This window comes from Pseudorasbora parva, chromosome 17, assembly GCF_024679245.1.
Source record: "Pseudorasbora parva isolate DD20220531a chromosome 17, ASM2467924v1, whole genome shotgun sequence".
NCBI classification, from domain to species: domain Eukaryota; kingdom Metazoa; phylum Chordata; class Actinopteri; order Cypriniformes; family Gobionidae; genus Pseudorasbora; species Pseudorasbora parva.
In genome coordinates, this window is record NC_090188.1 from 3,360,605 (window position 1) to 3,376,968 (window position 16,364).

General features: G+C 39.7%; 1 protein-coding gene across 1 annotated transcript in view; it reads left to right on the forward strand.

Annotated features, from left to right (window-relative positions):
• The window catches only part of b3galnt2 (beta-1,3-N-acetylgalactosaminyltransferase 2), a 37,193-nt gene extending 25,891 nt beyond the window's left edge, over window positions 1-11,302 (forward strand). Inside the window, exons 8-12 of the mRNA XM_067420957.1 lie at window positions 1,676-1,859; window positions 2,406-2,534; window positions 6,859-7,018; window positions 8,660-8,716; window positions 10,754-11,302. Coding sequence (XP_067277058.1) covers window positions 1,676-1,859; window positions 2,406-2,534; window positions 6,859-7,018; window positions 8,660-8,716; window positions 10,754-10,894 — 671 coding nt within the window. The 3' untranslated portion in view covers window positions 10,895-11,302. The remainder of the gene's footprint in view (window positions 1-1,675; window positions 1,860-2,405; window positions 2,535-6,858; window positions 7,019-8,659; window positions 8,717-10,753) is intronic.
• The last annotated feature ends 5,062 nt before the right edge of the window (window positions 11,303-16,364 follow it).

Sequence of the window (16,364 nt, forward strand, 5' to 3'; positions counted from 1 at the left end):
ATTTGAGCTTTGTGACATGGTGCATTATCCTGCTGGAAGTAGCCATCAGAGGATGGGTATATGGTGGTGATAAAGGGATGGACATGGTCAGAAACTATGCTCAGGTAGGGCGTGGCATTTAAACGATGCCCAATTGGCACTAAGGGGCCTAAAGTGTGTCAAGAAAATATCCCCCACACCATTACACCACCACCACCAGCCTGCACAGTGGTAACAAGGCATGATGGATCCATGTTCTCATTCTGTTTACGCCAAATTCTGACTCTACCATCTGAATGTCTCAACAGAAATCAAGACTCATCAGACCAGGCAACATTTTTCCAGTCTTCAACTGTCCAGTTTTAGTGAGCTCGTGCAAATTGTCGCCTCTTTTTCCCGTTTGTAGTGGAGATGAGTGGTACTCGGTGGGGTCTTCTGCTGTTGTAGCCCATCCGCCTCAAGGTTGTGTGTGTTGTGGCTTCACAAATGCTTTGCTGCATACCTCGGTTGTAACGAGTGGTTATTTCAGTCAAAGTTGCTCTTCTATCAGCTTGAATCAGTCGGCCCATTTTCTCCCACAGGACTGCTGCATACTGGATGCTCTTCCCTTTTCACACCATTCTTTGTAAACCCTAGAAATGGTTGTGTGTGTAAATCCCAGTAACTGAGCAGATTTTAAAATACTCAGACCGGCCCGTCTGGCACCAACAACCATGCTACGCTCAAAATTGCTTAAATCACCTTTTCTTTCCCATTCTGACATTCAGTTTGGAGTTCAGGAGATTGTCTTGACCAGGACCACACCCTGAATGCATTGAAGCAACTGCCATGTGATTGGTTGATTAGATAATTGCATTAATGAAATTTTTTACAGAAATTGTTCCTAATCCTTAATCCTTTAGGTGAGTGTATATTTAATCATTTAAATTCATATGCAACAGGATACAACCAAATAAAATCCATTAAATTATTGTAATAAAAAATAAAACATTAAAATAAGATATTAGTGTTGAAATCCGATGGCTCAGAAAGGCCTTCATTGACACCAATGTCATTTCCTCTCTCAAGACCCATAAAGGCACTAAAGACGTCGTTACAAAGCCCTTCTCAGAATCATCAGCGGCTCTACAATCGTTTTATGAAGACACGAGTAATTTCTGTGGACACAAAGAAATAAATAACGACTCGATTTCAAAACAAAGCTTCGAACCGTTATGAATCAGTGAATGGATTCATGATTCAGATCGCGTGTCAAACTGCTGAAATCACGTGACATTGGCGATCCGAATCATGAATTGATTCACTGATTCATAACGGTTCGAAGCTTTGTTTTGAAATCGGCCATCACTTTATAAGTCGTTATTTAAGTTTTTTTGCGCACAACTGGAACTGAAAATGTATGGGATTATAAAGAAATGCTATGTTGTGTTAAAGATGGAAAATTAACTTTTGCTAAATATCTTGAGTGAAGTTATGTTTTTTAACTGTTTTTAATTGGTTCAAAATAAAATTTCTCTCTCTCTCTCTCTCTCTCTCTCTCTCTCTCTCTCTCTCTCTCTCTCTCTCTCTCTCTCTCTCTCTCTCTCTCTCTCTCTCTCTCTCTCTCTCTCTCTCTCTCTCTCTCTCTCTCTCTCTCTCTCTCTCTCTCTCTCTCTCTCTCTCTCTCTCTCTCTCTCTCTCTCTCTCTCTCTCTCAGATGTGGAGGTGTTGTCTGAGCTCTTGCGTGGGCGAGCAGGAAGGCAGCGGATCCGCTCCGCTCAGCTGAAGCAGGAAGACCAGGCCCTGCGGGACGAGAGCCTCAGACACGGAGACATGGTGTTTGTGGACGTGGTGGACACATACAGGAACGTGCCTTTAAAACTGCTGCAGTTTTATAAATGGTCAGTGCTTTACCCAATCCCCTCCCAGACCTCGTTCTCCTGTGTAGTTTTGCTGATTTGCCTGAACCGGAGATAAGAAATTAGATTTCTACAACTTCACCATTTACAGTTAGTTATTTAAGCTATTTATTTTCATTGTGCAGGGAAGGGTCATATGTATACACACACACTCACTCACTCACACTCACTCACACACTCACTCACTCACTCACTCACTCACTCACTCACTCACTCACTCACTCACTCACTCACTCACTCACTCACTCACTCACACACACACACACACACACACACACACACACACACACACACACACACACACACACACACACACACACACACACACACACACACACACATTGTATTAATTTGAAATGATTGCCATTGGCTGATGAACTCGTCAGTAATGTGTTAGTATGATGTCTGTTATCTCCTCCACACTCCTCAGGTCTCTGACTGTTGTCTCTGTCAGGTCTCTTGTATTGTGAAGCAGCGCTGCAGAGCTCAGGGGTTTTAATCAAGTGTGTAAATTCTCCACGCGTGCAGGTCGGTGGGAAATGCTGACTTTAACCTGCTGCTCAAGACTGATGATGATTGCTATATCGACGTGGACGCTGTCCTGCTGAAGACGGACCGCAAACGGCTCACTCAGAGCAGCCTGTGGTGGGGAAGTGAGTGAGGCGGACGCCTGTCTGCTCGGAAACAATTACAAAAAATAATAATCATTTTACAAGCACTAGGACACATTTCTCAATGCTCCCAGTTCTTCTAACCAACTTTTATCTTGGCACAACATTTCATTTCCCATTCAATATGCACTAAAACCACCACAACTTCATTCATGTCTCAAATCAACTCATTCTTCCAGAACACTAGCAAAGGTTTTCACCCAGCAAACACACTCATAAAACACTAACGTAAGGTTGCAGGTTGCATTAAACAATGTTTTCTTTGTTAAAATCTATTTACAAAACCAGAATGTAAAATGACAAGGGTATGACAAGCAGAGGGTGACTTATGAGGACATTACCCATGTCCCATGTTTTCAAAAGGCTTATAAATCACACAGGAGGAGTTTTTTTTAGAAAGTAAAAATGCAGAATGTTTCCTGTGATGGGTAGGTTTAGAGTGTATATATGTGTGTGTGTGTGTGTGTGATGAGTAGGTTTAGGGTGTGTGTGTGTGAGATGGGTAGGTTTAGGATGTACAGTCTTGTTCAAAATAATAGCAGTACAATGTGACTAACCAGAATAATCAAGGTTTTTAGTATATTTTTTTATTGCTACGTGGCAAACAAGTTACCAGTAGGTTCAGTAGATTCTCAGAAAACAAACAAGACCCAGCATTCATGATATGCACGCTCTTAAGGCTGTGCAATTGGGCAATTAGTTGAAAGGGGTGTGTTCAAAAAAATAGCAGTGTCTACCTTTGACTGTACAAACTCAAAACTATTTTGTACAAACATTTTTTTTTTCTGGGATTTAGCAATCCTGTGAATCACTAAACTAATATTTAGTTGTATGACCACAGTTTTTTAAAACTGCTTGACATCTGTGTGGCATGGAGTCAACCAACTTGTGGCACCTCTCAGCTGTTATTCCACTCCATGATTCTTTAACAACATTCCACAATTCATTCACATTTCTTGGTTTTGCTTCAGAAACAGCATTTTTGATATCACCCCACAAGTTCTCAATTGGATTAAGGTCTGGAGATTGGGCTGGCCACTCCATAACATTAATTTTGTTGGTTTGGAACCAAGACTTTGCCCGTTTACTAGTGTGTTTTGGGTCATTGTCTTGTTGAAACAACCGTTTCAAGGGCATGTCCTCTTCAGCATAGGGCAACATGACCTCTTCAAGTATTTTAACATATGCAAACTGATCCATGATCCCTGGTATGCGATAAATAGGCCCAACACCATAGTAGGAGAAACATGCCCATATCATGATGCTTGCACCTCCATGCTTCACTGTCTTCACTGTGTACTGTGGCTTGAATTCAGAGTTTGGGGGTCGTCTCACAAACTGCCTGTGGCCCTTGGACCCAAAAAGAACAATTTTACTCTCATCAGTCCACAAAATGTTCCTCCATTTCTCTTTAGGCCAGTTGATGTGTTCTTTGGCAAATTGTAACCTCTTCTGCACATGCCTTTTTTTTAACAGAGGGACTTTGCGGGGGATTCTTGAAAATAGATTAGCTTCACACAGACGTCTTCTAACTGTCACAGTACTTACAGGTAACTCCAGACTGTCTTTGATCATCCTGGAGGTGATCATTGGCTGAGCCTTTGCCATTCTGGTTATTCTTCTATCCATTTTGATGGTTGTCTTCCGTTTTCTTCCACGTCTCTCTGGTTTTGCTCTCCATTTTAAGGCATTGGAGATCATTTTAGCTGAACAGCCTATCATTTTTTGCACCTCTTTATAGGTTTTCCCCTCTCTAATCAACTTTTTAATCAAAGTACGCTGTTCTTCTGAACAATGTCTTGAACGACCCATTTTCCTCAGCTTTCAAATGCATGTTCAACAAGTGTTGGCTTCATCCTTAAATAGGGGCCACCTGATTCACACCTGTTTCTTCACAAAATTGATGACCTCAGTGATTGAATGCCACACTGCTATTTTTTTGAACACACCCCTTTCAACTAATTGCCCAATGGCACAGCCTGTGTGATTTAGTAAGTAGGTTTAGGGTGTGTGTGTGTGTGTGAGGTGGGTAGGTTTAAGATGTGTGTGTGATGGGTAGGTTTAGGGTGTGTGTGTGATGGGTAGGTTTAGGGCGTGTGTGTGTGTGATGGGTAGGTTTAGGGCATGTGTGTGTGATGGGTAGGTTTAGGGCGTGTATGTGTGTGTGATGGGTAGGTTTTGTGTGTGTGTGTGTGTGTGTGTGTGTGTGTGTGTGTGTGTGTGTGTGTGTGTGTGTGTGTGTGATTTAGTAAGTAGGTTTAGGGTGTGTGTGTGTGAGATGGGTAGGTTAAGGATGTGTGTGTGATGGGTAGGTTTAGGGTGTGTGTGTGATGGGTAGGTTTAGGGTGTGTGATGGGTAGGTTTAGGGCGTGTGTGTGTGTGTGATGGGTAGGTTTAGGGCGTGTGTGTGTGATGGGTAGGTTTAGGGTGTGTGTGTGTGTGTGTGTGATGGGTAGGTTTAGGGTGTGTGTGTGTGTGTGTGTGTGTGTGTGTGATGGGTAGGTTTAGGGTGTGTGTGATGGGTAGGTTTAGGGCGTGTGTGTGTGTGTGTGATGGGTAGGTTTAGGGCGTGTGTGTGTGATGGGTAGGTTTAGGGTGTGTGTGTGTGTGATGGGGTAGGTTTAGGGCATGGGCGTAGATTACGCGGGGGACGTGTCCCCCTCACTTTTAATAAAATGTATTTTCGTCCCCTGCACTTTTACTGGGTCTCACCGATCCTAGTCGACCCGCTCCGAGCGTTACCTGAGCGGGGGCGGGCAAAGTAACAGGGACGCTAAAAACAGCTTTCTTTAATCTGGGTTGATTGCGCGCTTCTTGAGGTCACGGGCAAGTGTATACATAGAAACCAATGTGAATACATCAAGATTTAAATTCAGAGACAAAAAATTATCTATGCATGACCTGTCATTTTATTTGCATCTAAATATGAGGAGGGCATCTCTCACAGAATGTCAAACGTGGATTCGTAGAGGTAATATCCAGTCACGCTGGAGCTGCAGCTGAAGGAAAACAATCGTTATGAGTAATGAATGAAACGTGACGACGACAATTAGACGATTGCGACAATATATGCTTTATGTGTGTTTTTCAAGTCATCTCAATGTAGGCTATTTATTGACAATAAAGTATAGGCTATCATATGAATAATGCAGCTTTTAATGTTTAGTATCTTCTGCTCACCAAGGCTGCATTTATGTAATCAAAAATAGTTCAAACAGTAATATTTTGAAATATTATTACAAATTAAAACAGCTTTTTTCCTATGTGAATATATAGTAATTTATTCCTGTGATCAAAGCTGGATTTATCATCATTACTCCAGTCTTCAGTGTCACATGATCCTTTACTAATCATTCTCATATGATGATTTTATAATCAAGAAACATTTATGATTATTATCTGTGTTGAAAACAGTTGTGCTGCTTAAAAATGTTGTGGAAACCATGATAGCCTACATGTTATTTTTCAGGATTCTTTAATGAATAGAAAGTTCAATGGATAGCATTTATTTGCATTCATTAAATAAATTATCTTTTGTAATATTAAAAATATCACTTGTGATCAATTTAATGCATGTCTGATCAACAAAAGTATTAATTTCTCTTTTTTAATTTTACCACAAATGTTTAGATGGTTTCCACAAAAATTAAGCAGCACTATGAGCAGCACAACTGATACTAATCATAAATGTGTGTTAATCTTCAGATCCTCATATGATTAATGAAGGATCATGTGACACTGAAGACTGGAGTAATGATGATAAATTCAGCTTTGATCACAGGAATAAATTACACTTTACTATATCTTCACATAGAGAACAGCATGGTTTACATTAGAATATATATATATTTTTTTTACATTGCATAAAATCTATTTAGTCTTAATGCACAAGTGTTTGTAGGCTAGTATATAAACCAATCATAAAATTGGCACAAAAAATAGGAGAATAATATTATAGATATTAATTAGTGGTTATTGTTCAGCCGTGTATTTGATATCTTGCCCAATTAAAAGCAAGAGATGCGATAAATTATATGTACCCCGACAGAAATTTCTGTCCCCCTCACTTCTGAAAAGATGGCTACGCCCCTGGTTTAGGGCGTGTGTGTGTGTGATGGGTAGGTTTAGGGCGTGTGTGTGTGTGTGATGGGTAGGTTTAGGGGCAGGGGCAGGGGCAGTGTAAGGGGACAGAAAATACGGTTTGTACAGTATAAAATCCATTACGCCTATGGAATGTCCCCATATGTCACAACAAAAACAAACGTGTGTGTGTCTCATTACTGAGTTGTCTTATGGGCCGTGTTCTTCAGTTTCAGGCAGAACTGGGCTGTGGATCGTGTGGGTAAGTGGCAGGAACTGGAGTACGCGAGTCCTGCGTATCCGGCCTTCGCCTGCGGATCTGGATATGTGGCGTCCAGAGATCTGGTGGAGTGGCTGGCCAGCAACGCTGAACATCTGAAAGCTTACCAGGTGCCGTCTGATACTCTACATCTTCAATAGTGCAAAATACAAAGAGATTGTTTTTAATTGTAAGGCTGCCCAAATCGTCCCAATGGAGGCTAACGATCGCCGGATGAAGGTCGCTGAGCATTCGGTCTTTTCAGCTGGAAAAAGGATTTAATTCCAGTTCCTTTTTATCTAACTCCATTTAATAATAATATTGAATTTAGGTTAGAATGCCAAATGGTTATTTGGTCATATATATATTTATGTATGTATGTATGTATGTATGTATGTTTAATTCTTTAACCACACATTTAATTATTCTGTTTAACCCTTTGTTGAAATTATACCCGTTCATAACCTGAATAATTCCAGTGCAAGTCAGAATCAATCAAAGTGTAACAATTTATTAACAGTCAGGTAAACGTATAATGCCAATTACATAATCAATTCAAAGGTAGCCTAATCCATATAACATCAATGGGCTGACCTGAACTCTTTGCAGCATTCCTTTAAATACTCAGATAATTCAATAGGTTTGACCAAATAGTGGTTAGGTTACTGTGATTATAATTAGAGCAATCAGAATGTGTGTTTGAATGGGTTCTCAACATCTGTGAAGGGGGGCACTCATTTACATACAGGAGGCATCCTCTAATATAGATCTGTGGGAGGTCACCTTACTGGCATACAGTATTTTCTTAAAGCTACACTGTGATATTTTCCCCATCTAGCGGTGTAAAGGTATATGACCATCCAGTAAATAATAATAGTTTCTGTTCCTCTCAATTCTGATTTCGTTTTAATTCCTACGGTGGCCGATTTAGTCCAAGATTAACATGGCAATCCCCCTCTTCACATTCGACACGGTGCCATCGAGTGTTAAAATGCGAAAGGCAAAGCTTGAGTTTACGGGTATGTCCCTCTTTGGCTAATGTACTTTCAAGATGGAGGGGCAACATGGCGACCGGCATTCGAACCCCTCACCCGTATGTATTTTCAATGGCATTTTATAAACCTACCAGAATACTTTATTACTTGAAAGAAGTAAATATACATTAATGAGCACATATCTTTTTGAAAGAACTAAGTGTTTTTAGCTAAGAATAAACTAAAAAAGTTACACAGTGTTACACAGTGTACACAACTTATCAAAACTTCTTATAGCTGGGAGAATGAGACCACTTTACCAAACGCACAGAGACATTTCAAATGATAGTAAACACATAGTTCTTCATTGTACACACTACACGTTGTATAGTTTTTGTATGTGTCTTCCTAGAGAGGGAAAAAGGCAAATACAGGTGTAATATACAGAGTTTGAGTGTATCGGTATGGTGTCGCAGAAGAGTATTTATATATTAATTCTTAGGAGATTACCTAGCATGCAATTATATTATAATAAAAATACTTCTAAACATAAATCCATAAAGACGTGTGTGACACCATTAGCAATCTGTTCATGAGTGATGATCTCTTTGAATCATTTCTGGCAGACATGACCGTAACGATCACATTCACTCTAAACAACACACATCTCTAATCTGATTGTCACTATTACAAAGCCACTGAGCTGAAAGACATCCTGCTAAAAGGGGCGATGTGCCAAATTCATTCAGATGATGAATACAGAATATATTTGCAATGTTGTTAATGCATGTTTTACAGGGAGAAGATGTTAGCATGGGCATTTGGATGGCAGCCGTGGGGCCTCGCAAATATCAGGTGAAAAAGACTGCATATATATATCTATCAATCAGGCATAACATTAGGATCACCTTCCTAATATTGTGCTGGTCCCCCTTTTGCTAACCCTTCGAAGCATGGACTTCACTAGACCCCTGAAGGTGTGCTGTGGTATCTGGCACCAAGATGTTAGCAGCAGATCCTTTAAGTTGTGAGGTGGGGCCTACATGGATCGGACTTGTTTGTTCAGCACATCCCATAGATGCTCGATTGGATTCGTAGCTTGTTGAGATTGTAGCTCGTCTGTTTGATCGGACCACACGGGCCAGCCTTCGCTCCCCACGTGCATCAATGAGCCTTGGCCGCCCATGACCCTGTGGCCGGTTCTCCACTGTTCCTTCCTTGGAGCACTTTTGATAGATACTGACCACTGCAGACCGGGAACAGCCCACAAGAGCTGCAGTTTTGGAGATGCTCTGACCCAGTCGTCAAACCGTCACAATCTGGCCCTTGTCAAACTCACTCAAATCCTTACGCTTGCCCATTGTTCCTGCTTCTTTCCTGCTTTGTCTAAGGACAAAATGTTCACTTTCTGCCTAATATATCCCACCCACGAACAGGAGCCGTGATGAAGAGATCATCAGTGTTATTCACTTCACCTGTCAGTGGTCATAATGTTATGCCTGATCTGTGAATTACTATTCATCTTATAAAATACTTACTGCTATTGTAATATTGCATATTTATTTATTTTATCATGTGTAATGCTTTGGCAGTATTGATTGCAAAAATTATCATGCCTATGTCTTTAAAAATGAAATTGAAAAATAAATAAAAACTAGCATAGTGACTGTAAATTCTACTTTTATGGGCCGAACACAAATGGTTTGTTAATGTTGAGGGGTTTAGTGTGTGTCCAGCAGCACAGAATTACACTGGCACTTGTTACTTGTTGATTTGTGCAGCAGTTATGTTTTTGTCATCCTTGTATTTTTGCAGCTCGTATGAATAACTTGATAAAGGGTTCTGACACATTCAATTAAAACTCAAAGCAACTTGCATTGCATTAAAGGGATACTTAACCGCTTTTTCATATTAAACTATGTTATTCCCTTAACTAAGATGAGTTGATACATCCCTCTCTCGTCTCAGTGCGTGCACTTAATCTCTCTGACGCGTGGTGATGATCTGATAGCATTTAGCTTAGCACACTAAGCCCAGTTCATTCATTATGGTACCAAACAGAGATCAAGTTAGAAGCGACCAAACACCTCCACAGTTTCCCCTATTTAAATACAGTTACACTAATAGTTGGACGATCAAGTATGATGACAAAATAAAACGTGGCACTTTTCTAGGCGGATTAAAAAGGAGAACTATATTGTATGGCGGAACAGCACATCTGAGAGTACTTCGACTCGGCGCAGTAAAAAGTCCCGGCTGAAACATCTTTCCTCACATCTCCCTATTGACAAAAATGAGAGAGGGAGAGGGAGGTGTGAGGGAAGATGTTTCAGGCGTGACTTTTTACTGCGCCGAGTCGAAGTACTGTCAGAAGTGCTATTCCGCCAGCCATGCCGCCCATGTAACACATAATTATTAAACGAAAGGCAATTAATTCACATCAAATTCATTCACATCAAAAACGTGCAGTTTAGCCCTTGTTCGAAATGGCGAACAATGGAGCGAAGTTGTTTTTGTTTTTACTACTTGATCGTAAAACATTAACTGTATTTAAATAGGGAACACGTGGAGGTGTTTGGTCACTTCTAACTTGATCTCTGTTTGGTACCATAGTGAATGAACTGGGTTTAGTGGGCTAAGCTAAATCCTATCAGATCGTCACTGCGCGTCAGAGAGATTAAGAGCACACACTCAGACGAGAGAGGTGTGTGTCAACTCGTCTTAGTTAAGGGAATAACATAGTTTAATATGAAAAAGCGGTTGAGTATCCCTTTAAAGGTCTATATTTGATCAGTTCATGCATTCCCTGGGAATCAAACAATGCCGTTGCTACCAGAGTGTTATATGATTATAAAAGGTGTGTGTGTGTGTGTGTGTGTGTGTGTTCTTCAGGACTCGGGCTGGCTGTGTGAGAAGGAGTGTTACGTGGACATGCTGTCGTCCCCGCAGCATTCGGCTCAGGAGCTGCGCTCGCTCTGGGAGAAAAAGAGAAAGTGCGGCGATCCCTGCGGCTGTGGCTGGCGTGAACACTGACACCAGACAAACTTCCTGCATGCTTCACACTCAGACTGCTGATGGGTGGGACATTTCTGTTCTGGTTTTCAAGAAGCTCGACATTTTCCCCACGCATCAATACCAGACTAATAATGTTCACCTGTCCTTTATAGGCCTGGCTTGTTATTGGTTACACTCTGGCTTTGTAGACGTCACATAAACACCAGGTTTGTGAATCGACAGAGCAGCTTTCCTGTTCTTTATCTTGTCACGTGTCTTTCTGTCATCATGCATTTTTTTATTGTTGCGAGTTCTTCAAATCGGCAAACATGCAAGCCCTTTTCATTCAGCTGGAGGCCAAAATTGTTACACTGAAATTTAAGAACAGTAAAATATTGCAACAGGATGCACATGTGTCTTGTTGTGTGATGACGAATTGGGATAGAGAAACTTCTTAAAGGGTTAGTTCACCCAAAAATGAAATTGGTGTCATTTACTCCTCACCCTAATGTCGTTCCACACCCGTAAGACCTCCGTTCATCTTCACACACAGTTTAAGATATTTTATATTTAGTCCGAGAGCGTATGCAAGTGTATGCACACTATACTGTCCATGTCCAGAAAGGGAATAAAAACATCATCAGAGTAGTCCATATGAGACATCAGTGGGTTAATTAGAGTCTCTTGAAGCATCCAAAATACATTTGGGTCCAAAAATAACAAAAACTACGACTTTATTCAGCATTGTCTTCTCTTCCGGGTCTGTTTTCAATCCTCAAATAAAGATTAGAACGGTTATGAATCAGCGTATTGATTCATGATTCGGATCGCCAATGTGATGTGATTTCAGCAGTTTGACACGCGATCCGAATCATGAATCAATACGCTGATTCAGAACGGTCTCGAACTAAATCTAAAATATCTTAAACTGTGTGTTAAGATGAATGGAGATCTTACGGGTGTGGAACGACATTAGAGTGAGTTCATCAACTTCATTTTTGGGTGAACTAACCCTTAAAGTCCCCCTGCAGTCAATAATTTTATCCCTTAAAACTCATCTTTGATCACCAAAGTTACATCGTTTTTTTCCGGTGAAAAATTCTTAATGCCTTAAAATAGCTTGACAGTAACTACACCCTTGCCTATTTAGTATACACGGATTCATGAATATGCAAATGAGCCCCGCCTCCACGCACTCACACCGGCTCAGAGATGCACTCGCTCAACTTTACTAATGCTGCACACTGGACCCTTTTCACAGAATGATGACGTGCTTTAATGCTCAATATCGTAGTTCCTGCACCGTTTTTACTATTTTAATTTAAAAAAAATGTTATAACACTAATAGTTTGTATGACATTAATGTTGCATCAACTTACAAAAAAACAACTTACCACTGCTGTGAGGGAGTTTCTAATACAGGTCTATGGGAGTGATGGTAAAAATAACATTTCTCTCCTTTCACTGCTGTTATCAATCTCACTCTATTTTTCCCTCTTTATAAAAGTTGTGAAATCCCTGTTGTTGCATTTTTTCTTTTACTATTTGAGCAAATGGGGACACAAAAAATATATTCAATGTACAGTCTCATTCACTGCTATAAAAGTTACCCCAACTATGACGACTTCCGCCTCTGAGAAACCCGAAACTGTGAAAAGGGTCTATGGTGTCGGTCTCGCACATAACAATAATTAATTTGATTAGTTCATGCTGTGTGCTGGTATTTTTTACCTCCTGATGCAAAACTTTCTCATCGTTTCTCTCCACATGAAAATACTCATAACTGAAAAGAGATATGACCGTTTTGTTTTTCCATATCTCTTCTTCCTAATGAAGGCCCTTTTATAGTATTCCCTGAATCGTCTGTAAAGTAAAAAGATGTCCAGAAGAGCTGAAGAAACACACGAGACCTGCTCGGTCTGTCTCTGTGCAACCTCAGAGAAATGAGAACTAAGAGCCAGTCCAGAAACTATTCTGAGCAACACCGTCCACCATTCCCTCTTAACGCAGATCATTTCAGTTTAATACCACCATCTGCAGTCCAAATTATATAATCCCATAATTCATTCCAAACGTATCCTGGCATGTTTTAAAATTTGAACATGTAAAATGCATTGAAAGTACATTAAATATAAAATGAAGGACTAGAAGAGGAAGTCTGATGAAGTTTTAATACTTGAGCCGTTGTCAGATGTTGACCTCACTCTTTTGAAAAATGTATGTAATCTTAAAATAACTGTTCTTTAAAAAACATATATAGAACTTTCTTGTAACAATATTTTGGCAAATATACACTGCAAAGGGGGCACAGAAGCGCTTCTGATCTGGCGTTTAGGTGTCAACAGACTTTTTAATGCTGCTCAGAGGTGGCACAAGGTTTCTGCTTGTCTTAAAGGAGTATTTCAATGCTGGGAAGATGAATCTTTATTCAAACTGTGTCATTAATGTAGTAGAAATGTGAAATTATTTTTGAATTTGGTACTTTCTAGACTGAGAAAAGACAGAAAATGTATTTTTGGCTCATGGGGATGAAAGACAACAATTCCCAGAATGCTTCAAGAATATTTCAAAAGCTGTTTCTAGCAGCTCCTTATGTTTTGGTTGAAAATAGCGTCCTGTAAGTGATAAATCACAAATATATATCGTCACATGATCCCCCAGTAATCACTCTTATATTATGATTTGCTGTTACAAAGTCATTTAAAGCCATTCCATAGCTGGATGTGCGGGACAAGAATATTATATTAATATTATTTCCATCGTTAAATTAAAGTTGACGGAAACTCGTCTTCCCTAACCACCGTCTTTCGGGATCTTCGTGAAACCGAGATCCCGACTCTCTGTGGTCGTTAAAAATCAACATTATGAAGCTGCAGACTCGGAGCCTGCATCCACAGTCCCGCACTCATAGTCCCGCATTCTCAGACCCCTCGTTTTTAAGAAACAGCGCCTCCTGCTGTTCTGAAGACCGTACACCACCCTTATCCAAATAAGATGCAATATTACGTTATCGTTTCATTTAAAAAAAATTTTTACACAAAATAACGCTTTTGCAAACATCTTTGCATTCCCAAAAGATGTCATTGTTTTCTCTGACTAAGTACGCAGTAGATTTATTTATTTAATAAAGAGTGTGGGCAATTGAAAGAAAATTACTGATGGACAAAATACAATTACAGATTGAACTATCTTCTGAAAAATATGTGATATACGTCTGCAATTCTTTTTTTTGTTCAATGTTTCTTTCAGGTTCACATGCTAATGGTCTAATTAACATATTATACGCAATGCTAACATTACAAAACCATATTTTTTTATATCTGGAATGCAAAGCATAACTCACACAAGAATAGACAAAACACCAATAATAAAACAAATCTGTACTTTAACTATCACCTAAACATCATATTGCGGTAAACAGGACAAAGCAAAGAAAAAAGGAAGAAAGAATTGTGTTAGTGGCTGTACTTTGCATCTTCAATTGCATAAGATGAAATAATAACTACTGTAAATAATACAGTTTACAGTTAGTAATACAATTTTTGAATTGTACAGATTTGTTTATTATTGGTGTTTTGTCTATTCTTGTTTGAGTTTTGCTTTGGATTCCAGATATCAACAGGTTTTTTAATGCTAGCAATGTTAATTAGACCGTTAGCATAGGTTGACCTGAAATAAACATTGGAATTGGAATTAAAAAAACATTGTAGCAATATAATATCACATAACATTTTTCAAAGGATAGTTCAATCTGTAATTGTATTTCTTCCATCAGTAATTTTCTTTTATTTAAATAAACAAAAAACAAAAACTACTGGGTACTTTCTTAGTCAGAGAAAACAATGACATTTTAGGGAATGCAAAGATGTTTGCAAAATCGTTAATTTGTTTAGATTTATTTGGAAAACTTTAAATGAAACGACACCGTAATAATACATCTTATTTGGATAAGGGTGGTGTACGGTCTTCAGAACAGCAGGAGGCGCTGTTTCTTAAAGACGAGGGGTCTGAGAATGCGGGACTCTGAGTGCGGGACTGTGGATGCAGGCTCCCAGGATGTCCTTCGATAAAGAAGTAGGGGTGTGTAACCCCGGCATTCTGGCCAAATTTGCCCATTGGCCCCTGTCCATCATGGCCCCTAACAATCCCCATTTAATTACCATCACTTTCTCCTCTCCACCAATCAACCGGTGTGTGGTGAGCGAACTTCTGGCGCAATATGGCTGCCGTCGCATCATCCAGGTGGATGCTGCACATTGGTGGTTGAAGAGATTCCCCCTTCTATGTAAAGCGCTTTGAGTGCCTAGAAAAGCACTAGCCAATATAAATGTAACGAATTATTATTATTACGGGGACTTGGCTGAGCACAACGAGCACGGCGCTGGAGGGAGGGGGGCTATAATCGAAGAGGCGGGGCTTGAATAGGTTGTTTAGATGTATTTCTAAAAACGTTAACATTCAAATTTAACGCTATCATTATGATTTTTATAAGTGGTGGTCTATATAAGTTGGGTCAATATTTGGGCAAATGTATCCTAGGTTTTGCCTTCATCACAGTGGCTCAATCTCAACATCAATCAAGCTGAACATCTGCACGTGCTCAAGTCTTTCACTCATCCATCCGGATCCTGAGGAACACCACAGCAGTCCAATACCCTAAAAAACACATGTACAGTGTTTGGTTTTTATGCATTATGAGATTATGAGTTGGAGATTTGCAGAAGCAGCTGGTGTTTTTCAGGTGAGTTTCATCATCATTGTTCTAAACGCGGATCACCGCTTCGAAGTCAGGAAATAATGCCTTCACGTGCTCTCGGAAAGAACAGGAATAATAGGTTGCTTAGCTTCTATAAAGAAAGAATAAACCTGGTATACGGTTTATTAACTTATTGGGAAATATCTTATTTAAGCTAAAATGCTATAACGTTAGTGTCTCAACCATAAACATTCACCACGACCTGTGATCTTGCTGACGATTTTGTTTGTTTTTTGTTCTATTTTCGCTGTGTATTTAAGTCTTCAAATTATTATTGCTGCGCCTTACGACCTAAAACTATGCGGTATTTTTGTAAAGAAAAAGTAGATACTTTTTCGTGTGTAGCGGAAGTATGCAAGCTTTGGGACATACAACTAGACTACTTCATAATCTTTACATCCCTGTTTAAATTCCCCTGTCAATCATCATCAGTTCAAATCCTCCACATTGTTTATTAATTTCCTACCATATCGGAGAGAAATGTATCTGCACGTTGATCTGCCATTCGTGGATCTTTAATGGAGATGTGTGTAGCCGTGTGTGTGGCCGCAGTTTAAATATAATGCAAGTTAATGGCCAAACCAAACGTATCATTACAAAAGTTTACAATGCTGCTGCGGATGAAATATAATAACACTCAATAAAAATATTTTTGTCATGTTAAATGCTGATTGATCATTCAAGTCAAACCCCAAACCTCTACTTAACCGTCGGACTCATGTTTGTAGTTTTTAAAACACTTTTTATCCGCGT